The 26,987-nt window shown below is 41.3% G+C and overlaps 1 protein-coding gene across 3 annotated transcripts in view; it reads left to right on the top strand.

The window, feature by feature from the left end:
• The window catches only part of SCAP (SREBF chaperone), an 88,480-nt gene that overhangs the window by 34,997 nt on the left and 26,496 nt on the right, over positions 1–26,987 (top strand). For all 3 annotated transcript variants that reach the window (XM_082847245.1, XM_082847246.1, XM_082847247.1), the window contains exon 2: positions 14,773–14,996. In XM_082847245.1, coding sequence (XP_082703371.1) covers positions 14,875–14,996 — 122 coding nt within the window. In that variant the 5' untranslated portion in view covers positions 14,773–14,874. The remainder of the gene's footprint in view (positions 1–14,772; positions 14,997–26,987) is intronic.

Here is a 26,987-nt window from a genome sequence, read left to right on the forward strand (position 1 = left end):
CTTATAAGGTGTTTGCCGAGAAATCCACTGATAGCCTTATAGGAATTCCCTTGTATGTGAGGAATTTTTTCTCTTGTTGCTTCTAAAATTTTTGTCTTTGACTTTAGATGATTTCATTATAGTGTCTCTTGGAGGAGATCTTTTGGGGGACCTGTAAGCTTTTTTTTTTTTTTTAAATAAATTTTTAAAATAAACTTGGACGCCCAAATCTCTGCCCAGATTGGGAAGATCTCAGCTGTTATTTCTTTAAATAAGCTTTCTGCCCCTTTCTCCCTCTCCTTTCCTTTGGGGACTCCAGCAGTGCTTATGTTGTTTCTCTTGATGATACCTCATGATACATGAAGGCTTTCTTCACTCTTTTTCATTATTTTCTCTTTGTTCACCTTGAACTGGATAATTTCAAATGACCTGTCATTGACATCACGGATTTTATTCTTCTGCGTGATCAAGTCTGCTGTTAATACTTTCTAGTGCATTTTCATTTCATCTATTTTATTTTTTTCAGCTCTAGGATTTCTGTTTGGTTCCTTTTAATGATTTCTGTGTCTGTTAAATTTTTTGGTTTCTTCATGTATTGTTTTTCTGACTTCACTGAATTGCCTTTGTGTGTTTTCTTGCAGCTCACTGAGGCCTTCTTTAAAACAACTGTTTTGAATTTTTTATTGGGCAGATTGCAGATCTCCATTTTTGGGGGGTCAGTAACTGGAAAATTACTGTGTTCCTTTGGTGGTGCTGTGTTTCATTGAGTTTTCACATTCCTTGAAATCTTGTGTTGCTGTCTTTGCATCTGAAGCAATCATCTCTTCCAGTCTTTACTGACTGGCTTCAGGAGAGATACACCTTTTTTCGGTCCTGCTAGGGATTCCGAGGCTTTCTCAGTAAATGAAAATTGCATTAGCAGATATTCCAATTGCTTTTTAAATGGTTATCAAGTTTTAGAATTAACCTGTAGAAAACACATGGAAGATTTTATTTTATTTTTTGGGTTGACTTAAACAACAACATTTATTTTCTCACAATTGTGGAGGCCAGAAGTCTGAGAGCAAGGTGTCCACTGGGTTCATTTCTTCTAAGACCTCTATCCTTTGTGGAAATTTTTATAAGAGTTGAAAAAGTGAATGTGAAAAACCTTGAACAATGTATGAAGACATAAGCATTAAAATAACTAAAATTAGAAATACATTCCAGTACTCTTTGATAGAAATGCATGTATACCACTTTTATAAATGAAAAGTAATGACTGTTGCAGCTCGTAAAGAGGAACTTTGGGGTGATACTCTTATTTCTTGATTGAGTGGTATTTAGATTAAATGGCTATGTTTACTTTCATGGAGCTGCTTGCTGTTAATTTGTATACTTTTCTGTAATATTTAATGCACAGCTTTAAAAGTTTATTTAAAGTTAAAAACTCAGTACTCTTCACTTAAACTGTCTCTGCATGTAAACATATCACATGAAGACCAACAACCACTATTAACATTTTCTTCCATTCTTTTGTGCATTTTTTGCCTATAATCTTTATTTAATATTTTTTCATTTTGTGAAAGTACATGCTCTGTACTTTCACAGAGCACAGTGGATTGATGATATGATTGACAGAAAGATGCTAAGAAACATAGTATGGGACGTTTCTTTAATGGCAAATAATCCAGAAATTTATTAAGGTTTTTACATTAAAAATATAAGGGTTCTGATTCTGGTCAGCATGTAGTAAGCACACTCTACCCTTTCTCTCTGACTAAATACAATTAAAATCCTAGGGCAGAGTACATGGACCAGCTGTCTGAGTACCATGAAAGATAAATGGTAGCAGATAAAATGGGAAATGAAATTGTTTTAGTTTTTTCTCTCCATAGAATACCTTACAGCCTGGACTCAAAGGTAACCCAAAACCTGGAACTGGACACTAGGTGCAGACAGAAAGAAGTCTGAGAGAAGCTCTGTCTTTATAGTCTCAGGAGTGAGAAAGGAGATTCTTATAAAGAGGTTGGAAGGAAGGGATGGAGGAAGAGAATCTTTTGTGTTTTGTTTGCTTTTTTTTTTTTCCATTTTGTCCTGCTCTTGTTTCCCATGAAATTCTGTGGTGGTGAAGGCAGCAATGACATTGGCAGCCAGGTGGGAGCAGAATCCTTTTATTTATAGGGATTATGGTCCTAAGACCATGGAGATATTTGCTGATTTTGTCCTCTCAATTCTCACCACTTTACCCGGGAAGCAATCACAGTTGTGGGAGGTGCTCAGCAGAGCAGGAAAACAAAAGCCCTTCCCTTCTAGCAAGAAGACCCAGAAAAGGTCTTCTAGGAGCTGGAATGTCTTGGGAGGATTGTAGAGAGGAAGGAACTCAACAAAGTGAACCCATAATATTGTGTATGAACTCCTGGGTTCTTTTCCAAAATAGCATATATGCATCTGACTCTAAACAGTATGCCAAAGGCTACACTACTGCCCAAGTCCTATGTTGGCTGTTGCACAATATGCATGAGACAAATCAAAATGGTACTGCAAGGGCTTTGAAAACCAAACTGACATTGGAACCACAGCCCAGGGAAATTGGATAGGAATTTGTGGATTGGACTTAATCAGGTAGATTGCTGCTAAAACAAAAATCCAACATTTTCCGTTGGATTTAAACAAGGTTCAGAGTAACATAGCGTAGTATCTAAACATTCAAACTTACTCCACATATAAAGAATCAGGAAAATCTCACCATCTCTTAAGAAGAAAATATAGTCAGCAGATGGCAACCATGACATGACATAGATGTTGGAATCATCAAAGAGTTTACAGTGTAATAATTAAAACCTTGCTCTAATAATTGAGGGTAAACCTCCTTGAAGCAAATGGAAAGTTATACATTTAAATTTAAAATTGGAAGTTTGGGGACTTCCCTGGTGGTGCAGTGGATAAGACTTTGCGCTCCCAAAGCAAGGGGCCCAAGTTTGATCCCTGGTCAGGGAACTAGATCTCATATGTGTGCCACAACTAAGAGTTTGACTGTCACAACTAAGGAGCTCGCCTGCTGCAGCTAAGGAGCCCGCCTGCTGCAACTAAGGAGCCTATGTGCTGCAACTAAGGAGCCCACATGCCACAGCTAAGGATCTGGAGAGCTGCAACTAAGGAGGCTTGGAGCTTCAACTGAGCCTGCGAGCCACAACTAAGGAGCCTGCCTGCCGCAACTAAGACCTGGTGCAACCAAATAAATAAATGTATATTTTTATAAAACATAAAAAAATAAAGTTGGAAGTTTTATAACTAAAACTAAATTTAAAATTCGTTGAGTGATGTCAGTGACAGAATAGGGATATATTAAGTCAGTTAACTTGAAGGTAGAAGAATAAAAACTATCTAGTCTGAACAACAGGGATTTAAAATAAACTGAAGAAAGATGAGGAGAGCTTCAGGGACCCATGGGACAATAACAGAAAGTTTATCTTTCATGTTATTGAAGTCCCAAAAGGAGTGGAGATGGAGTGGTGCAGAAAAAGTGTTTGTGGAAATTATAGAAAGAAAGAAAGAAATATGTTTCTGTTTGCAGTTGACATGATAGTCTGCTTAGAAAATCCCAAGGAATGTACAAAAAAGACTGTGGAACTAATTAGTGAGTTCAGCACAATTGTAGGATACAAGATCAACATATTAAAATCAGTTATATTTCTTTGTACCAGCAATTAACATGGGGAAACTGAAATTGAAAACACAACCACTCAAAAAACTATTAGGTGTAAATCTAACAAAACATGTACAGTGCTTATATGCTGAAAACTATACAATAATGATTAAAGAGGGAATTCCCTGGCGGTCCAGTGGTTAGGACTCCACGCTTCCATTGCAGGGGCTGTGGGTTCGATACCTGGTCAGGAAACTGAGATTCCCACAAGCCATGGCTTGGCCAAAAAAAAAAAAGAAAAATGGTTAAAGAAATCAAAGCTCTAAATAAATGAAAAAAGATATCACGTTCATTGGAACACTAAATTGGAACACTAGATTGGAACACTAAACATAGTAGTGATGTCAATTCTCAAATTGATACGTATGTTTACTGTAATTCCTATCAAAATTCTAGCAAGATTTTTGTAGACATAGACTAGATTACTCTAAAATGTATATGGAAAGCAAATAAACTAGAATGGGTAAAACAATTTTGAAGAAGAATAAAATGGAAGGAATCATTTTACTCATTTCAAGACTTTTTAGCTATTGTAATCAAGACTGTGTAGTATTGGTGGAGGGCTAGGCACGTAGATCACTGGAACATTATAGAAAACCCAGAAATAGACTCATAAAGTACAGCCAACTGGTTTTTTTATTTGGTTGCACCAGGTCTTAGTTGCAGCACGTGGGCTCCTTAGTTGTGACGTGCAAACTCTTAGTTGCGGCATGCGTGTGGGATCTAGTTCCCTGACCAGGGCTAGAACGCAGGCCCTTTACATTGGGAGCATGGAGTCTTATCCACTGTGCCACCAGGGAAGTCCCCAGACACCTGCTCTTTGACTGAATGTTTGTGTCCCCCCCGCCCCAAGTTCGTATGTTGAAATCTTAATCCTTGGTGTGATTGTATTAGGGAGTTGGGGCCTTTGGGAGGTAATTAAATCATGAGGGTGGAGTCCTCGTGAATGGGATTACTGCCCTTATAAAAGAAACCCCAGAGAACTCTCACTTCCTTTTCTGCCATGTGAGGACACAGTGAGAAGATGGCCAATTATGAACCAGGAAGTGGGCCCTCACCAGAAACTGAATCTGCCAGTGCCTTGATCTTGGACTTCCTAGCCTTTAGAACAGTGAGAAGTAAATATTTGTTGTTTAAGCCACCCAGTGTATGCTATTTTTATTATAGCAGCACAAAGGACTAAGACAGGTGCCAAAGCAATTCATTGGAGGAAAGGTAGTCTTCTCAACAATTGGTGCTAGAACAATTGGTTATCCATAGGGAAAAACAAAACGCAGAAATCCTGGATCTAATCTCACATCTTACAGAAGAAGTTACTCAAATGTATCATAGGTTTAAATGTAAAACTATAAAAAATTTTAGGAGAAAATCTCAGAGAAAAAATTTAGAATTCTTTTACATGACACCTAAAGCATGATCCATTCCACCTAAAGGAAAAAAAAAAAGATAAATTAGACTTCATCAAAATTAAAAGCTTCGGCTCTATCACAGAGTCTGTGAAAAGAATTTTAAAAAGAGGTTATAGACTTGAAGAAAATATTTGTGAACAACATGTCTGGTAGAGACTTACATCCAGAATATATAAGGAAATCTCAATAACTCCTAAATACCAAGGGGATCAAAGAAGAAAGTACAAGAGAAGTTAGAAAATGCTTTGAGGTGAATGAAAACAGAAATCACAAATACAGAAACTATGGGATGCAGCTAAAGTAGTGTTTGGAGGGAAATTTACAGCTGTAAATGCCTGTATTAAGAAAGAAGAAAGAGAGTGGGGACAGCAGAAGCTAGAAGAACTACAGTCCTGCAGCCTGCGGTACGAAAACTACATTTACAGAACAATAGACAAAATGAAAAGGCAGAGGACTATGTACAGATGAAGGAACAAGATAAAACCCCAGAAAAAGAACTAAATGAAGTGGAGATAGGCAGTCTTCCAGAAAAAGAATTCAGAATAATGATAATGAAAATGATCCAGGACCTCCAAAAAAGAATGGAGACAAAGATGGAGAAGATGCAAGAAATGTTTAACAAAGACCTAGAAGAATTAAAAAACAAACAGAGATGAACAATACAATAACTAAAATGAAAAATGCACTAGAAGGAATAAATAACAGAATAACTGAGGCAGAAGAACGGGTAAGTGACCTGGAAGACAGAATGGTGGAATTCACTGCTATGGAACAGAATAAAAAAGAATGAAAAGAAATGAAGACAGCCTAAGAGACCTCTGGGACAACATTATATGCACCAACACTCATGTTATAGAGGTCCCAGAAGGAGAAGAGAGAGAAAGGACCCAAGAAAACATTTGAAGGGATTATAGTCGAAAACTTCCTTAACACGGGAAAGGAAATAGCCATCCAGGTCCAGGAAGCACAGAGAGTTCCAGGCAGGATAAACCCAAGGAGAAACACGCCGAGACACATAGTAATCAAAATGACAAAAATTAAAAACAAAGAAAAATTATTAAAAGCAACAAGGGGAAAATGACAAATAACATACAAGGGAACTCCCATAAGGTTAGCAGCGGATTTCTCAGCAGAACTCTACAAGCCAAAAGGGAGTGGCATTGATATATTTAAAGAGATGAAAGAGAAGCACCTACAATGAAGATTACTCTATGTGGCAAGGATCTCATTCAGATTCACCGGAGAAATCAAAAGCTTTACAGACAAGCAAAAGCTAAGAGAATCAGCACCACCAAACCAGCTCTACAACAAATGCTAAAGGAACTTCTGTAAGTGGGAAACACAAGAGAAGAAAAGGACCTACAAAAACAAACCCAAAACAATTAAGAAAACTCATAAGAACTTCACATATCGATAATTACCTTAAATGTGAATGGATTAAATGCTCCAACCAAAAGACACAGGCTTGCTGAACGGATACAAAAACAAGACCCATATATATGCTGTCCACAAGAGACCCACTTCAGACCTAGGGACACATACAGACGGAAAGTGAGGGGCTGGAAAAAGATATTCCATGCAAATGGAAATCAAAAGAAAGCTGGAATAGCTATACTCAGATCAGATAAAATAGACTTTCAAATAAAGAATGTTACAAGAGACAAGGAAGGACACTACATAATGATCAAGGAATCAATCCAAGAAGAAGATATGACAATTATAAATATATATGCACCCAACATAGGAGCACCTCAATACATAAGGCAAATGCTAAGAGCTATAAAAGAGGAAATCGACAGTAACACAATAATAGTGGGGACTTTAACACCTCACTTACACCAATGGACAGATCATCCAGACAGAAAATTAATAACACAAGCTTTAAATGACACAGTAGACTAGATAGGTTTAATTGATATTTATAGGACATTTCATCCAAAAACAACTGATTACACTTTCTTCTCAAGTGCACACGGAACATTCTCCAGGATAGATCACATCTTGGGTCACAAATCAAGCCTTGGTAAATTTAAGAAAATTGAAATCATATTAAGCATCTTTTCCAACCACAATGCTATGAGATTAGAAATCAATTACAGGGAAAAAAATGTAAAAAACACAAACACATAGAGGTTAAACAATACATTACTAAATAACCAAGAGATCACTGAGGAAATCAAAAAATACCTAGAGACAAATGACAATGAAAACATGACGATCCAAAACCTATGGGATGCAGCAAAAGCAGTTCTAAGAGGAAGTTTATAGCAATACAGTCCTACTTCAAGAAACAAAAAAATCTCAAATAAACAATCTAACCTTACACTTAAAGGAACTTGAGAAAAAAGAAAAAACCCAAAGTTAGTAGAAGGAAAGAAATCATAAAGATCAGAGCAGAAATAAATGAAGTAGAAACAAAGAAAACAATAGCAAAGATCAATAAAACTAAAAGCTGGTTGTTTGAGAAGATAAAGTTGATAAACCTTTAGCCAGACTCATCAAGAAAATGAGAGAGAGGACTCAAATCAATAAAATAGGAAGTGAAAAAAGAGAAGTTACAGTGGACACCTCAGAAATACAAAGCATCCTAAGAGACTACTACAGGCAACTCTATGCCAATAAAATGGACAACCTGGAAGAAATGGACAAATTCTTAGAAAGATATAGCCTTCCAAGACTGAACCAGGAAGAAATAGAAAATATGAATAGACCAATCACAAGTAATGAAATTGAAACTGTGATTAAAAGTCTTCCAACAAACAAAAGTCCAGGACCAGATGGCTTCACAGGTGAATTCTATCAAACGTTTAGAGAAGAGCTAACACCCATTCTTCTCAAACTCTTCCAGAAAATTTCAGAGGAAGGAACACTCCCAAACTCATTCTACGAGGCCACCATCATCCTGATATCAAAACCAAACAAAGATACTACAAAAAAAGAAAATTACAGACCAATATCACTGATGAATATAGATGCAAAAATCCTCAACAAAATACTATCAAACAGAATCCAGCAACACATTAAAAGGATCATACACCATGATCAAGTGGGATTTATCCCAGGGGTGCAGGGATTCTTCAGTATACACAAATTAATGTGGTACACCATATTAAAAAACTGAAGAATAAAAACCATATGATCATCTCAATAGATGCAGAGAAGGCTTTTGACAAAATTCAACACCCATTTATGATAAATACTCTCCAGAAAGTGGGCACAGAGGGAACCTACGTCAAGATAATAAAGGCCATATATGACAAACCCACAGCAAACATCGTTGTCAGTGGTGAAAAACTGAAAGCATTTCCTCTAAGATCAGGAACAAGACAAGGATGTCCACACTTGCCACTCTTATTCAACATAGTTTTGGAAGTCTTAGCCACAGTAATCAGAGAAGAAAAAGAAATAAAAGGAATCCAAATTGGAAAAGAAAAAGTAAAACTGTCACTGTTTGCAGATGACATGATACTATACATAGATAATCCTAAAGATGCTACTAGAAAACTCTAGAGCTAATCAATGAATTTGGTAAAGGTGCAGGATACAAAATTAATGCGCAAAAATCTCTTGCATTCCTATAACAACGAAAGATCAGAAAGAGAAATTAAGGAAACAATCTCATTCACCATTGCAACATAAAGAATAAAACCTAGGAATAAATCTACCTAAGGAGGTAAAAGACCTGTACTCAGGAAATATAAGTCACTGATGAAAGAAATCAAAGATGACAGATACAGATGGAGAGATATACCATGTTCTTAGATTGGAAGAATCAATATTATGAAAATGACTGTACTACTCAAAGCAATCTACAGATTCAATGCAATCCCCATCAAATTACCAATGGCATTTTTTACAGAACTAGAATAAAAAATCTTAAAATTTGTATGTAGACATAAAAGATCCAGAACAGCCAAAGCAATCTTGAGGGAAAAAAACAGAGCTGGAGAAATGAGACTCCCTGACTTCAGACTATACTACAAAACTACAGTAATCAACACAATATGGTACTGGCAAAAAAACAGAAATATAGATCAATGGAACAGGATAGAAAACCCAGAGATAAACCCATGCACCAGTGGTCAGCTAATCCATGACAAAGGAGTCAAGGATATACAATGGAGAAAAGACAGTCTGTTCAATAAGTGGTGCTGGGAAAACTGGACAGCTGCATTTAAAAGAATGAAATTAGAACACTCCCTAACACCATGCACAAAAATAAACTCAAAATGGATTAAAGAGCTAAATGAAAGACCAGACACTATAAAACTCTTAGAGGAGAGCATAGGAAGAACACGCTGACATAAACCACAACAAGATCTTTTTTGATCCATCTCCTAGAGTAATGGAAATAAAAACAAAAATAAACAAATGGGAACTAATGAAACTTAAAAGCTTTTGCACAGCAAAGGAAACTACAAACAAGACGAAAAGACAGCCCTCAGAATGGGAGAGAATATTTGCAAATGAATCAACGGACAAAGGATTAATCTCCAGAATATACAAACAGCTCATGCAGCTCAGTATTAAAAAAAAACCCAATCCAAAAATGGGCAGAAGACCTAAATAGGCATTTCTCCAAAGAAGACATACAGATGGCGAAGAAGCACATGAAAAGCTGCTCAACGTCACTAATTATTAGAGAAATGCAAATCAAAACTATGATGAGATATCACCTCACACCAGTTAGAATGGGCATCATCAGAAAATCTACAAACAACAAATGCTGGAGAGGGTGTGGAGAAAAGGGAACCCTTTTGCACTGTTGGTGGGAATGTAAATTGATACAGCCACTATGGAGAACAGTATGGAGGTTCCTTAAAAGACTAAAAATAGAATTACCATATGACCCAGCAATCCCACTACTGGGTGTATGCGCAGAGAAAACCATAATTCAAAAAGACACATGCACTCCAGTGTTCATTGCAGCACTATTTACAATAGGCAGGACATGGAAGCAACCTAAATGCCCATCGACAGACGAATGGATAAAGATGTGGTACATATATACAATGGAATATTACTTGGCCATAAAAAGGAACGAAATTGGGTTATTTGTAGAGACGTGGAAGTAAAGAGAAAAACAAATATCGCATATTAACGCATATATGTGGAATCTAGAAAAATGGTACAGATGAACTGTTTTGCACGGCAGAAATAGAGACACAGATGTAGAGAACAAACATAGGGACACCAAGGGGGAAAGCAGGGGGTGGTGGTCGTGGTGGTGGGATGAATTGGAAGATTGGGATTGACATATATACACTAATATGTATAAAACAGGTAACTAATAACCTGCTGTATAAAAAAGATAAAATTAATTTAAAAAATAAGAGCTCAAATCAGTAACTTTAAGAAACTAGAGCAAGACGAAAAAGAAGAGCAAAATAAACCCAAAGCAAACAGAAGGAAGAAAATAATAAAGGCTAGAGTGGGAACAAATGAATAGAGACTAAAATAATAGAGTAAATAAAAGCAAGAGTTTGCTCTTTTAAAAGATCAACAACTGAGAAAAAAGAGACTCAGACAGCTAGAGTCATTAATGAAAGTGGGGACGTTAACACCAAGCTTTCAGAAATAAAAATGATTTATAATACTTTGAACAGCAAATATTACGCCAATAAATTAGATAGCCTAGGTGAAAATGGGCAAATTCCTAGAAACACACAAACTAACAAAATTTACTCAAGAAGAAATAGAAAATCTGAATAAATGTAACAAGTAAAGAGGTTAATAGTTTATAAACTTCCCACACAGAAAAAAACCCAAGGACTTCCCTGCTGGCGCAGTGGTTAAGAATCCACCTGCCAATGCAGGGGACATGGGTTCGAGCCCTGGTCTGGGAAGATCCCACATGCTGCGGAGCAACTAAGCCCGTGTGCCATAACTACTGAGCCTGTGCTCTAGAGCCTGCAAGCCACAACTACAGAGCTCACCTGCCACAGCTGCTGAAGCCCGCACGTCTAGAGCCCGTGCTCTGTAACAAGAGAAAACACCACAGTGAAAAGCATGCACACCACAACGAAGAGTAGCTCCCCGCTCTCTGCAACTAGAGAAAGCCAGCGCGTAGCAACGAAGACCCAATGCAGCCAGAAATAAATAAATTAATTAATTAAACAAAAAAATCCCAAGATCAGATGGCTTCACTAGTAAATTCTACCAGATGTTTAAAGATTTATCATGAACTGTTCTATAAAAGTACAAAGGAGCACTTTCCAAGTTATTCTACAAGGTCAGCATTACCCTAATACCAAAGCCAGACAAAGACATGAAAAAGGTACACACCAATATCCCTTATGAATATAGACGCAGAAGTTCTCAATATTATTAAACGGAGTCTAGCAACATTTAAAGGGATTATACCCAGGAATGCAAAGTTGGTTCAATACGAGAAAAAAATCAGTCAGTGTAATACACCTTATTAGTAGGATAAATTAAAAACCACATGATCAGGCTTCCCTGGTGGCGCAGTGGTTGAGAGTCCGCCTGCCGATGCAGGGGACACGGGTTCGTGCTCCGCTCCGGGAAGATCCCACATGCCGCAGAGTGGCTGGGCCTGTGAGCCATGGCCGCTGAGCCTGTGCGTCCGGAGCCTGTGCTCTGCAACGGGAGAGGCCCCAACAGTGAGAGGCCCGTGTACCAAAACAAAACAAACAAAACAAAACAAAACAACCCACATGATCATCTCAAAAGACACAAAGCGTAATATACTTTCATGATTAAAAAAAAAAACACTCAACTGACTAGGAATAGATGGGGACTCCATCAACTTGATAAAGGGCTTATATGAAAAACTCCCATGTAATACCATACTTAAGGTTTGAAAGACTGAATGCTCCTTTCCTAAGATCAGGAATAAAATGCATTCTCACCACTGCAATTCAACATTGTACCAGAAGTTCTAGCCACAACAATTATACAAGAAAAACAAAAGGCATCCAGATTGGAAAAGAAGTTAAACTATCTCTATTTGCAAATTACATGATCTCATATATATAATGTCTTAAGGAATACACACACAGACACATGCACACATGCACAGGTTCAGTGTCACTAGCCATTAGGGAAATGCAAATTAAGATCCAATAAGATACTAATACACTCTTATTAGTACAGGTAAAATAAAGAGTAGTGACAATACCAAACGCTGGTGAGGATGCTAAGAAACGAGGTCTCATGCTGCTGGTGAAAATGTAAAATGGTATGGGCACTCTGGAAAATATTTTGGCGGTTTCTTAGGATAAGTTTTGCTTTGGAAAAGCTTTGTGTTAAAATGAATACAGTGAAGTAAAGATGAATAATTCCCCTCTTGCTTGGTTCAGGTAGGTGGGCTGTGTAATGAACTAGAATTTGGATTTCTTTTTTTTTTTAATTTTGTTTTCCTGGTGCTGTGAAAATTAGCAATTAATATAACTAATAAGGGTTAATGGAAACTGAAAACGACTAAGGTCATGTCAGAAAGATTTGTATTTGCTGCAGAATTGAAGTGAGATGGGTTTTTTTCTCATATTAGTAGTTCCATGTATAAGAGAACCCACCCACGCCCCTGCCCCCTGCTTCTTGTGTTACCGATTTGTATGCGGAAGAGGCCTGAGAAGGAGATTAAGATTAGTAGGATCGCAATTTCCTGGAGGGCTTGGTTTGGGGATACTTAAGGGAAGAGATGTGGGGCTTGGCAGAGGACTGAGGTTGGAAAAGCTACAACTTGTTCATGGCCATCAGTCTTCAGGGATCCTCTTGACAGCGTCTTTCCACAGGCATATATCTCATTAGTGTTTGTTTTCCCCCTTGAAGTAGAACGGAGGGTTGGGGACACAGGAGCAGAAACGTTGATTCCCTGGAGTCCTTGTTTATGCTGGGTGGTGAGCACTGTTGCTGGTGCCCTGCTGCAGGTCTACTGCTTGAGACCTTTTTGAGCTGTTATGTTCCAGGTGAGTCTTGTGAATGGTTGAGCTGTTGTCAGCACCTCTGCTCCTTGGGTCAGCCGCTGTCACCTGCCAATTCCTCTGTCTGTTTTGTTGCCTTCTGAATTGACCCACAGCGGGTTCTTTGTACTATTTCCTTAGAGGGTTCTTGGACTGGAAAATTGCATGTGCGCCTGAGACTTGTGCTTCCAGGAAGGTGGATGGAGTGGTAGCCATTCCTTCTTGTGAATTGGCTGTGGTGTGACTCCTTTTGCTTCTCCCTTCTGGTCTCACACTTCTGAGGAATCATCTCCTTGGCCTGGGTTTTCATCCGTGAGCTGAATCAAGCCAAGATACATGTCTGGGCAGGTTCCCTGTAGCACAGACGAAAGAAAACAGCAACATGGAACAGGAGAAGTGGATTTAAACTTGAATTTCATCAGCGAGCTCAGTAAGGAAAGGAATTCTAGATTCCTGGGCCCTTCTGCTAGCGTTTTCTATTCTGATTTTATTGGTTTAAGTTTCTCTACTTGGAAGCAACAGAAATTAACTGGCTTACACAAGCAAAAAGAGTATTTATTGGAAGGATATGGGGTGGCTCACAGACTGGAAAGAAGAGCTGATGAGCTCGTCTTCAGAAAGGGCTGGAGCCAGAGCAGCCCGTGATCTGGGGAGCAGGAACCTCTTGGGGAAGAATAAACACCACCGAATCCAGTTTTTTTTTTTTTTTTTTGCGGTACATGGGCCTCTCACTGCTGTGGCCTCTCCCGTTGCAGAGCACAGGCTCCGGACGCGCAGGCTCAGCGGCCATGGCTCACGGGCCCAGCCACTCCACGGCATGTGGGATCTTCCCAGACCGGGGCACGAACCCGTGTCCCCTGCATCGGCAGGTGGACTCTCAACCACTGCGCCACCAGGGAAGCCCTCGAATCCAGTTTTGATTTTTTCTGCTCAGAAGTCAAAGGCCAGGGAGAGAGGCCTAACCAGCCTGACGGGGGTCAGGGAGGGGCACCTTAACTGGCCGTTATGTCCAGGCCAAATCCTGTGGAGAAAGGTTGTTCTCAGAGCCACACTGGACTGCTGTTACTCCAAGGAGGAAACAGCTGCTGGGCAGGCAGAAATAGGAGGGGCCCTTTGCCCTCACCCTCCCAGGAACAACTGGGGGACCAGGAGCAGAGACATCTACCCAATACCACTGTCACAGTGAATTTTGTTTTATGTCAGGGGCCTAGGCTTTTTGGTGTTTTTGTGTTGAGGGCTGACCCCACTGGACTTTATTTATCAGTGAATCACTGTTTGTGTAAGAATGTGTTTTTTGAGGGATCAGACCTTGTATAAAGGTTTCCCAAGGATTTCTCTCGGTCTGGCCTGTGCACAGAGAATGGGGGGGGGAGGGTTTCCAGAATGTCCATTTGGCCAAGAGCAACTGAAGGTGCTGTCTGTTACACAGGAGTACTTTCCTGTGCCACGTGTGAGAAAAATGCCCTCTCTAGGAAGTGGCCTTTTAGAAGTGCCTAATATGGAAGAGGATTGAGAGTTTATTACCAGAGCTAGAGAGGCAGTTTTTTTGTTTCTTTGGTTAGACTTACTTAGACACTACCCACAGTCAGTAGGAGCTGACCAAGACTGTGTGTGTGTGTGTGTGTGTGTGTGTGTGTATTTTGGGATTGATGTCTCCAGATCTTGCATGTAGGCCTCCTGATTCCCTGTCCACGTCCCTGCCACCTCCCCCAGCAGCCCGTGTTGAGAGCCAAGTACTCTTTGTTAATTGGCTTTTCTCCCTTCTTGCCAGGTGCCTGCCTGCAGATGGTGTCCATTGTCAGTGCTGCCCAACGTGTGCCAGGCTGATCCATGGTCACTTTCCGGGATGGCAGCAAGGTGACTTCAGCTGAGGATGACCCTGACTGAAAGGCTGCGTGAGAAGATATCTCAGGCCTTCTACAACCATGGGCTGTTCTGTGCGTCCTACCCCATCCCCATCATTCTCTTCACGGGGCTCTGCATCTTAGCCTGCTGGTATGTTTCCAAGTTGCCCTGGATATGGTGGGCCAGTGCCTTGGCACAATAGATTTCCTAACCCTGACTGTTCAGTAGCCCTTGGACTGTGTGCTTTTTACACAGTGGAACTTGAGGCTCATTGGATCTGTTGAGTGGAAAACTCTAGTCCTGGGGTGTTTAGCCACGACAGTAAAACAGTCCAGGCTGGCCCTGACTTGGTGACTCACCAGATTTGTTCACATTGGTGGTAATCTGTCTCAAAATAATGTTTAGATGTTTCTAAGAAACTGCAGGATAATTGAAAGCATGGTATTTTAATTTTCCTTCTCAATAGTGGCAGCTTCCTTTTGGTACCTGGTTAAGAGCAGGAGCCTTGGAATGTTGCAAGGCAAAGTCCATTTGAACAATTCCTTGGACACTGTCTTGTAGGCTAACCCCAGAGACTTGGTTTTCTACTCTCTAGTCATTTTCTTGTGTTCATGTGGACCCTCCTTCTGACCTCTGGTTGATACTTGGGGCCTGTTGTGCTCACCAAGGACTGTTGTGACTGTCCTTCTGTCATAGGGCCCCATAGAGCCCTGAAGAGTGTGGCTGATGAGGACACTGTGAAAGGAGAGGCTTGATGTAAGATGATATCCAATGGTCCCCTTGGCTCTCAAACACTGACAGTCATGAAAAGAGCCTACCTGATTATCTTTGTCTCTGGAAAGAATTATGGTTTCCAGATTCATTATACATCTAACGTTTATAGATGTTTTCAGTGCTGTGCTGGAAGAAGGATGGTTCAGGACTGAACTCGATATTCAGTTGTTAATGATCCCAAGTTCTTCCCTAATTAGGACAAGGAAAGATGAGCATATTCATTGAGAATTTCCTGCTGGGTGCTGTGTTGGTGCTTCAGGTATATAATTAAATGTCTCGTTAAGCCTCATAAAAACCTTGGGAAGTGATCCAGTTATATTTCCATTTAACCAGTGGGGGATGGAGGATTAGAGGCTTGCCTGGTCTACACAACTAATAAGTAGGGAAACGGGGGTTCAAATCCAGCTTTAAAGGGATTCTGGTGCCTGCACCTGTGGCACTCCGTTCCCCCTGACTCTTCTCACTCTGGCTCAGTGTATTTGTACTGATGTTTAAACTTTGTTAATTTGTGTTGTACAAGATTATAGACACTTGTGGCTATGTCCTGTAACTGATGAATTAGGAGTGTTCTGAGAACCCAGCTCTTGGATTTGCCTGTTTTTTTTTCCTGTAGGTTAATTGACCCATCTGTCTCTTTCAAAATCATACTTTTCTAGGCCTGGCCTATATGCTAGGGCAGTGGTTCTTAAACCTGAGCTAACATCAGAGTTACCTGGAGGGCATGTAAAACAAGATTGCTGGGCCCTACCCCAGTTTCTCATTCATCAGATCTGGAGAAACCCAAGAATGTGCATCTCTAAACAAGCTCCCAGGCCTGGGGACTACATGCTGAGAACCACTAGGCTGTGTGTCCTTCTTAAAAATTTCTCTGAAGTTCTACCATGTCTCAGCTGAAAGTATTTTCTCTTTTATTCTAACTTCTAGAGCAGCAGTTTGTGGTGACACTTACGGTTATTATTATGCATATTACCTTCTGTTAGAGGTAGGTGGGGTCCTGCTCCCCCTTCATAAGTTCTCAGTTGATACCATCTTTATATGTGTATGTGTATGGTAAGTAAATACATAATGGATGAATACACTGAATTAAACTTGTGTTCTCTGTGGCAGGGGTTCCCAACCCCTGGGCCACGGACCAGTACGGCCTGTTAGGAGCCGGGCCGCACAGCAGGAGGTGAGCGGCGGGTGAGCGGGCAAAGCTTCCTCTGCGCTTGCCATCGCTCGCATTACCGCCTGAACCACCTCTACCTACCCCCACACCGGTCCATGGAAAAATTGTCTTCCACGAAACTGGTCCCTGGTGCCAAAATGGTTGGGGACCTCTGCTCTATGGGCAGTGTAAGTTGAGGAGGTGGTTGTGATTCCCCTTCCACGAAGATGGCTCTAGCTACTGGAAAAGGGAAGGATGTTTCTTCTTTGCCATTCATCTTCTGAGGATTGGATTTGGCCAGCTGGGGTCAGGCAGCTTCCTGGACAGGGAAAGTAGGCTATGTGTAGCAGCTGCAGTTGTAGCTGGGTGCAATTGGCCTTTATCTTTGAATGAATAATTTTATATCACACAAGTGTTTCAAAACAGATTGTCCTTGGATTTATGACTTGGGGGCCTCTGGTATGAAAACTTTATGAGATGGCTAAGGTCTCAAGCGTGGAAGACTCCTTATTGACTCTGGGTGAATTAGGATGGGATGGAGGATGGGGGAAGAGGCGAATGTGATAATAACAATATTTAACAACCAGTACAGCCCAAATGCAGCCAAGCTGGGCAGACACCTGTCTTATATCCCACAGGTGTCTTGGCCGAACATCAGTCCTGAGAAGGGAGTGGGTGAGCCTCAGGGTAGGATTGGGCTGATAAGAGGGAAAGGAAAACTAATCTTCACTGAGCCCTGGCTTTGTGGTCAGGTGCTTCCACACACAGTATTTCGTTTGGTTGCCTAACATCCTTGGAGGAGGTGGTTATTCCGTAGTTCTTTAGAATGCTGATGATGAAACTAATGTGGAGAGATAGTAAGTGGTATGTGCTGCAACTGGCCGGTCTGTGTGGCATATCCAAATCTGTACTTTCTCCACTTCGCTGTGGTGACATGCACTTTATGAAGAACACTGTTTGGGGCTGATACCTTTCATTGCAGGGAGTCTGCTCCTTGAACGAGAAGCCTCAGAAAGAGAATCTCAGTTGCACTGGGCCAGGGACAGGGCCTGGCAGGATCTGCCTAGACAGAGGATAGAGAAGCTTTTTGAGGCAGTGGCCCTACATAACAGAAGTTGAGGAGAGAGCATAAAATTGGGTTTTACAGCCACCTCAATAAAGATTGCTATAATATATGCCAAGAACTGTGCCAGACCAGTGACGCAGAACACAGTCCCTCCCACAGTCTCGGCCTGAGAGAGAGAACTTCAGTGCCATTGGGTATTGTGCATAGCAGATTTGACCTAACCTTAGTGCAAAGGGAGACGGCGTTACGGAGGCTTCCAGGGAGGAGAACACCTGAGCCGAGCCCTACAGGAAGAATAGGTGGCATCTTCCTTGCCTCCTTTCCTGTTTATGGTTGTGTTCATTCAGCTCGCCGCTCTCCCAACAAAAGCACAGGGAGGCTACTACCCTGGCGCGCCCCTCTGAACCTGCTGCCTCTTTTGGTCCCACTCTCTAAGGGCACTATGGTTTCCTCTTATCTTTACAGTCACCCTGTACACACATTCTTAATGCTGTGTACTTATTTTTTCAAACCAGCATCTTTGTTATGTGATTGTAAAGGAATTTTTAAAATCTGATTGGCTTAGGAGAAAATTTCTAAGGCTAGATGAAGTCCCTCAGCCTCCAAAGATGATAAAGGTTGTATCAGAAAATCCAGAGATTCTGCGCCTTTATGGACAGGAGAACAGATATTGTGGACCCAGGGCACAAGCCTCGCTATCCTCTTCTGTATGGGAAGCTTTTCTATCCAGAGCATCTCCCCTTCTGCCAGAGCTTCAGGTTGCCTGCAGAAAATAAAGTGTGGTTAATAGGTTATTTTTTTTTCATATTCTGTAATTTTTTTTTAAATTGAAGGATAGTTGTTTTACAATGTTGTGTTAGTTTCTGGTGTACAGCAAAGTGATTCAGTTATACATACATATACACAAATTCTTTTTCATATTATTTTCCATTATGGTTTATTACAGGATATTGAATATAGTTCCCTGTGCTATACAGTAGGAGTAGGACCTTGTTTTGTCTATTTTATATATAGTAGTTTGTATTTTCTAATCCCAAACTCCTTATTTATCCCTCCCCGACCCCCTTTCCCCTTTTGTAACCATAAGTTTGTCTTCTATGTCTGAGTCTGTCTCTGTTTCATAAATAAGGTCACATTTGTGTCATATTTTAGATTCCACATATAAGTGATATCATAAATATTTGTCTTTCTCTTGCTGACTTCACTTTGTATGATCATCTCTAGGTCCATCCATGTTGCTGCAAATGGCATTATTTTATTCTTTTTTTATGAGTAGTATTCCATTGTATATATTTACCACATCTTCTTTATCCATTCATCTGTCAAGACATTTAGGTTGTTTCCATGTCTTGGCTATTGTAAATAGTGCTGCTGTGAACATAGGGGTGCATATATCTTTTTGAATTTTGGTTTTCTCCAGGTATATGCCCAGGAGTGGGATTGCTGGATCACATGGCAACTCTATTTTTGTTTTTTTAAGGAACCTCCGTACTGTTTTCTGTAGTGGCTGTACCATTTACATTCCCACCAAGAGTGTAGGAGGGTTCCCTTCTCTCCATACCCTCTCTGGCATTTATTGTTGGTGGATTTTTTGATGATGGCCATTTCTGATTGGTTTGAGATGGTACCTCATTGTAGTTTTGATTTGCATTTCTCTAATAATTAGTGATGTTGAGCAGCTTTCCATGTGCTTCTTGGCCATCTGTATGTCTTCTTTGGAGAAATGGAATAGACAGCTTTTAGTAGTTTTATTAGATACTCAGATTCCATTTAACTGCTTACCTTTATTGTACCTGGAATGAGAGAGTTGTTCAGCTTGAACCGAAAGGACTGCTGCTCTTGCTACCTCTGTCTGGATCTAGCAGCTGCCTGGGCTGTGGACCTGTTCATCCCACTGGATCACCCTGGGAGCCATAAATGCTCTTTCCTCTGGGAAAATCTGATGAAACTTGCAGCAAGTAGGCACTGTGGCAAGAGGTATCTGTTTACATTCCCTAGAGGTTAGGCCACCAGGACCAGAGGTGTGGCTCAGCAGCAGTCCAGCAAGGCAGAGGGTGCTGTTTCTTGGGACCTGTCCTGGGAAGTGGTAGGTATGCCGTGGAATGAAGGAAGAGTGTCTGGGTGCCAGGCCAGCTTAATTGCCCTATGTGTGGGTCAGAGGTTAATGTGAGGGGTCATTAGGTCACCTGTGATTCCATAACCTGCTGGTCATGGTTAGAGAGGGTGGATTTTAACTTGGAGAGCAAGTTGGAATCATGATGAGACCATTCCAGACCTCCTGAAAGAGGATAATCCTACAGCCTGTGTGGGTATCTGAGAGCAGACTTGACCCCTTCCTCCTTCATTTTCTCTGGAGGAAAGCAGCACCTTCAGGCTGAGGGTGGACATCGCAGTTGTGGTGACCTCCGCTCTCAACCTCTCTCCCTTGTCTGCCTACAGCTCAGGTTTCCCCACAATCATCGTGACCCCTTTGTGGGTGGGCACACAGGAGACTATAGAACAGGCTCCCTCTTTTTGTACCTATGTGGCCACTCTCTGGACACATTTATATTCCTTTCATGAACAAGAAAGAAATCTGAGTAACTGAAGCCCTGTCTGCACCTGTGCTTTGGAGAGCTGGGCTGGATAGCTGATAACCAAGTCCCAGGGAACCACTGACCTCTGCCCCAAAGCCTAGACTCAGGAGCCCAGGAGCCCAGCTGCAGCAGCTGCTCCTGGGTCCTGTTCAGCATTCCAAAGCCAGAGCCTCCCTCCAAGCAGAAGTTACCCCTGACCTCACACACGAGCTCTGGAAAAGCTCTGAAAGGCTTGTAGGAGATCAAATACTGCTTTATCACCCCAAATTTCCTCCAACCCCAAATTTCCTCCAACAGAAGAGAGATCAGGAGATCTCAGAAATTTCCCTTTATGGTCTTTTACTACCCCACCCCTAGTCCTGTATTGTTCTCCCCTGAGAAGGGAAGAGAGAAAACATGTCCCACTCCTGATGTCTCCAGAGAGGTGTCCTGTGCCCCATCTCTTGAGTGTCATTTTTCTGGTTGCTCTTCCTGTATGTCTTCAGTGTCTCCTGAGCTCCCATCACAGATGACTGGGAGTGAGAATGGGAGGAGATGTAGAGCCAACATCATCATTTGTGGGACCCAGTGCAACATGAAAATGCAGAGCCGCTGCTTCAGAAAGCAGGGGAAAAATACTGTTAAAGGTACTAAAATATGCTCGGATGGGAGTGGATGAAAGGCTTCCTCCTGCCAAAATGCCCATCAGATTGCTGTGGTGCAGCCAGCCTGGGATAGGCGATGGCCAGTGCCTCACCCTGCTCCAGGACACAGCAGGGTATGCACTTCTGAACAGCCCTCCATGTTTTGGTCAGGCGCCTGCAGGGGGCAGCAGCAAATGGATACCTGGACAGGGAGGGGAAGGCCAGATCCTAGGATGCAAGGTAGCAGGGGAGCTGGTGGTCAAGCACCTGTCCCAGGGAGGAGGGACCACCTGTGAACCTACACTCCAAATCCTCAGCACATGCTCCATTGCGATGGACTTCATTTACAAAACACAAGTTGAAACATAGATTTATTAAGAATTTCCACATATGGTGAGAATGTAAATTGATACAGCTACTATGGAAAACAGTATGGAGTTTCCTTAAAAAACTAAAAATAGAACTACCATACGACCCAGCAATCCCACTACTGGGCATATACCCAGAGAAAACCATAATTCAGAAAGACACATGCACCCCCAATGTTCATAGCAGCACTATTTACAATAGCCAGGTCATGGAAGCAACCTAAATATCCATCAAAAGAGGAATGGATAGGGCTTCCCTGGTGGCACAGTGGTTGGGAGTCTGCCTGCCGATGCAGGGGACACGGGTTCGTGCCCCGGTCCGGGAAGGTCCCACATGCCATGGAGCGGCTGGGCCCGTGGGCCGTGGCCGCTGAGGCTGCGCGTCCGGAGCCTGTACTCTGCAACGGGAGAGGCCACAACGGTGAGAGGCCCGCGTACCGCCAAAAAAAAAAAAAAAAAAAAGAGGAACGGATAAAGAAGATGTGGTACATATATACAATGGAATATTACTCAGCCATAAAAAGGAACAAAATTGGGTCATTTGTAGAGACATGGATGGACCTAGAGAGTGTCATACAGAGTGAAGTAAGTCAGAAAAAGAAAAACAAATATCGTATATTAACACATATATGTAGAATCTAGAAAAATGGTATAGATGGTCTTACTTGCAAAGCAGAAATAGAGATACAGATGTAGAGAACAAATGTATGGATACCAAGGGGGAAAGGGATGGGGTGGGAGGAATTGGGAGATTGGGATTGACACATATACACTGTTGATACTATGTATAAAATAGATAACTAATGAGAACCTACTGTATAGCACAGGGAACTCTACTTAATGCACTGTGGTGACCTAAATGGGAAGGAAATCCAAAACAGGGGATATATGCATACATATAGCTGATTTCACTTTGTAGTACAGTAGAAACTAACACAACATTGTAAAGCAGTTATACTCCAATAAAAACTTTAAAAAAAAGAAACCTTGCATTTTGCATTTTTGTAGAATCTTTTCCTTGGTGTTTTTCTTGTACTTCTATCAAAAGGAATTTATGATTGTTTAAATTTTTAAACAAAACGGAAATGTAATACAAGAGTATAGTGTGATGTTAAGAGGGTGGACTCTGGGGCCAGACTGCCTGTGTTCACATACTGGTTCTGTCCCTTTCTTGGGGGCTAGAGGGGATATAGCTTCTGCATACCTTGTTGGGTTGTGGTGAGGCTTTTTTAAAAAAAATATTTATTTATTTATTTATTTTGGCTGTACCGGGTCTTAGTTGCAGCACATGGGATCGTCATTGTGGCATGCGGGCTTCTTAGTTGCAGCATGTTGTCTTCTTAGTTGTGGCACGCACGTGGGATCTAGTTCCCCAACCAAGGAACAAACCCAGGCCCCCTGCATTGGGAGCGCAGAGTCTTACCCACTGGGCAACCAGGGAAGTCCCTGTGGTGAGGCTTAAATGAGAAAAAAGATGGAAGGCACCTGGCACACAGTAGGTACTCAGTGAGAGTTAGAAACCATCATCATTGTTACAGAGACAGAAATGGACAGGTTCACCATCAGTGATAAGAACTGTGTTGGGGTGAGTACGGGGCATTTTGGCAGCAAATAGGAGGAGGGGCCTTAACTCAGACTTTGGGGAAAGGGGAAAGACTTCCTAGGCAAATGATACTGTACTTGAGGCCTTGAAGCTGAGTTATCTAGGAGAAGAATGAGCAAGAGTGTTCCAGCAAGTACAGACCTCAGAAGCAAGAGGGGAGTTGTGTGGCTCCAGGGCAAGATTGGAGAATGACTGTGAGCCACTTTAAGCATTTCAAGGCCTGTGGGCATTTCCTAAGAGACTTTATCCTAAGAAGGTGGATGCTCTGGAGTGTGCTGCCCTTCTTTCTCTCCCTGCTGGAATGTTTAGACTCCTGGAATTCACAGATGTTTTACATATTTCAAATCTTGAGAAACAGGCTGCCTTTAGTCAGTGTGTTTGGAGCAGCTACTGTACGGAAAGTGAATGTAGATAAATAAAATGTACTGCCTGCCTTCATCTTGTAGTAGAGCTAGAGCTTCAGCAGTCTTAGCTCTGGGCCCCAGGACTCCTCTCTGCACCCAGAGCTCAGGGGTCAGCCCAGGCATTGTGCAGAGCTTTCCCCAGCAAAACCTGAGCTAAGTCCAGAGACAGCCCCTGACACCTACCTCCAAACAGTTGAACCTTAGCTTTTGGAAGAAGCAAAAGAGAAGCAACTCTTTACATAAGAGGGATTCTCGATGGATTAATAGCTGATTTCTTCTCAGAAACCATGGAGGCCAGAAGGTAGTGGGATCACATATTTAAAGTCCTGAAAGGAAAAAAAAATCAAGAGTTCTAAATTCTATAAAACTATACTTCAGGGACTTCCCTGGCGATCCAGTGGTTAAGACTGTGCTTCCAACACAGGGGGCACAGGTTTTTGTTTTGTTTTTTTTTTTAATATTTTTAAATTTTATTTATTTATTTTTGACTGTGTTGGGTCTTCGTTGCTGCGCGTGGGCTTTCTCTAGTTGCAGCGAGCGGGGGCCACTCTTCATTGCGGTACATGGGCTTCTCATTGCAGTGGCTTCTCTTGTTGCGGAGCACGGGCTCTAGGCGCGCGGGCTTCAGTAGTTGTGGCGCGTGGGCTCATTAGTTGTGGCTCGTGAGCTCTAGAGCACAGGCTCGGTAGTTGTGGCGCATGGGCTTAGTTGCTCTGCAGCATGTGGGATCTTCCCGGACCAGGGCTCAAACCCATGTCCCCTGCGTTGGCAGGCAGGTTCTTAACCACTGCGCCACCAGGGAAGCCCGGGGGCACAGGTTTGATCTCTGGTCAGGGAACTAAGATACTGTATGTGGCAGGGTGTGGGGAAAAAAAAAAAAAATTAAAGTGACTGCTTTCAAATTGAAAAAAAAAAAAACTACAGTAATGAAGGAGAAGTTAAGACATTTCCAGATAAACAAAAGCTGAGGGAAATTGTTACCAGTGCACCTACCCTGCAATTTGAAGCCATAAGAAAAAATAAACACTAGTAAAGATAATCAGTATTGTTGGTTTGGTTTGTAATTTCTTTCTTTGTCTTCTGTGATTTAAAGGACAAGTGTATTAAACAGTAATTTAAAATCTACATTAAAGAGATTAAATGTAAAGTGTAATCTGTGACAACAATATAAAAGGGGAGCGACAAGGATGTATAGACAGAGTGTGTGTATCCTGTTGAAGCTAAGCTGCTCAGACTGCATGATTTCAGGTGTCTTATTTTCATGATTGCCGCTCCTTGCTTCTCTGCTCAGATTTGCTGTTGAACCCCTCTATTCAACCTAGCTTGTTATAAGTTGTTAATAATAGAATTCCCAAGGTGGCCACTAAGAAAATAACTTTTTTTTTTTTTTTTTTGTGGTACGCAGGCCTCTCACTGCTGTGGCCTCTCCCATTGCGGAGCACAGGCTCCGGACATGGAGGCTCAGCAGCCATGGCTCACGGGCCCAGCCGCTCCGCGGCATGTGGGATCTTTCCGGACCGGGGCACGAATCCACGTCCGCATCGGCAGGCGGACTCTCAACCACTGTGCCACCAGGGAAGCCCAGAAAATAACTTTTAAAATATGTAGAACAGGAAAGTAGAAGGGAATCAAAGTGGCACATTACAAAAAATCAATACCCCTCCCTTAAAAAAAGGGCAGCAATGGAGGAACTGAGGAACAAAAATCATGTAAGACAAACAAAACAAATAGCTAAATGGCATAAATAAATCCTTCCTTGTCAGTAATCACATTAAATGTAAGTGGATCAAACTCTCCTATTAAAAGAATGGCCAATTTGATTTTACAAAGACTTTATCTGCATGCTGTCTACAAGACACTTTAGATACACACTACGCTTTTTTTTTTTTACTTTTTTTTTTGGCTGCACCCCGCAGCATGTGGAGTCTCAGTCCCCTGACCAGGGATTGAACCCATACCCCCTACACTGGAAGCACGGAGTCTTAACCATCTGGACCACCAGGGAGGTCCTTAGATATACACTACACTTTAGATATAAGAACACAAAGAGGTTTAAAGTAAAAGGATGGAAAATGATATTCCATGCTAAACAGTACCCAAAAGAGAGCTGAAGTGGCTATATTATTATCAGACAACATTAAAAAATTTATTAGAGACAAAGAAGGACATTATATATTGATAAATGCTTCAGTACAACAAGAGGATATAACCATTATAAACATATAACACCTAACAACATATCCCTAAAATATATGAAGCAAAAATTGACAGAATTGAAAGGAGAAATACACAGTTCTCCAATAATAGTTAAAGTCTTCAATATTCCACTTTCAATGATGGCTACAAGCAGACAAGATCAATAAGGAAATGGAGGACTTGAGCAACACTGAAACCAGCTAGACCAATACACATTCTTCTCAAGTGAACATAAACATCCTCCAGGATAGACCATATGTTAGGCCACAAACAAGTCTCAGTAAATTTAAAAAGATCTAAATCATACAGAGGATTTTTTCCAATAACAGCAGAATGAAACTAAAAATCAATAATAGAAGGAAGGCTTCCCCGGCAGTGCAGTGGTTAAGAATCTGCCAGCCAAGGCAGGGGACACGGATTCGAGCCCTGGTCCAGGAAGATCCTACGTGCCGCGGAGCAACTAAGCCTGTTCGCCACAGCTACTGAGCCTGCGCTCTAGAGCCCACATGCCACAACTATTGAAGCCTGCGTGCCTAGAGCCCGTGCTCTGCAACAAGAGAAGCCACTGTGATGAGAAGCCTGTGCACTGCACTGAAGAGTAGCCCCCACTCGCTGCAACTAGAGAAAGCCTGCGCATAGCAACGAAGACCCAACACAGCCAAAAATAAATAAGTAAAATAAATAAATTTAATTAAAAAAATAATAGAAGGAAAATTCACAAATACATGGAAATTAAACAGTATATTCTAAAACAACCAGTGGGTCGAAGAAATCAGAAAGGAAAATAGAAAATAGCTTGAGATGATGAAAACAAAAACACAATATACCAAAACTTATGGGATGCAGCGAAAGTAGAACTAAGAGGGAAATTTATAGCTGTATAAAGGACTGCGGACTCATATCTAGAATATATAAAGACGACTCAATTAAAAACAGTTAAAGAGTTGAAGAGGTCCTTCACAAAAGAGGATTTATCCAAATGGCTAATAAGCATATGAAAGAGTTTTTCGACACTATTTGCTGTATATTAAAACCACAGAGAGATACCACCACCTCCTCCTCTAAATGGTTAAAATTAACTGGACTGACAATATCAAGAGGTGATGAGGATTTGAAGCAGTTGAAACTCCTATCACACTGCTGGTGGGAACATAAATTTAAATAACTACTTTGGAAAACCGGTGTTATCTACAAAGCTAAATATATGTATACTCCACAACCCAGAAATTTCATTCTATGAATATACCCAACAGAAATGAGTGCTTACGTAAAAATGAGTGTATACATAAAAATTACCACAATAGCTCTATTCTTAATAGCTTCAGCTGGGAACAGCCAAATGTTCCTCAACACTGGAAGAGATAGATGCACTGTAATATGTTCA

The sequence above is a fragment of the Leucopleurus acutus genome (genome assembly GCF_964270905.1).
Source record: "Leucopleurus acutus genome assembly, chromosome: 10".
Lineage (NCBI taxonomy): Eukaryota > Metazoa > Chordata > Mammalia > Artiodactyla > Delphinidae > Leucopleurus > Leucopleurus acutus.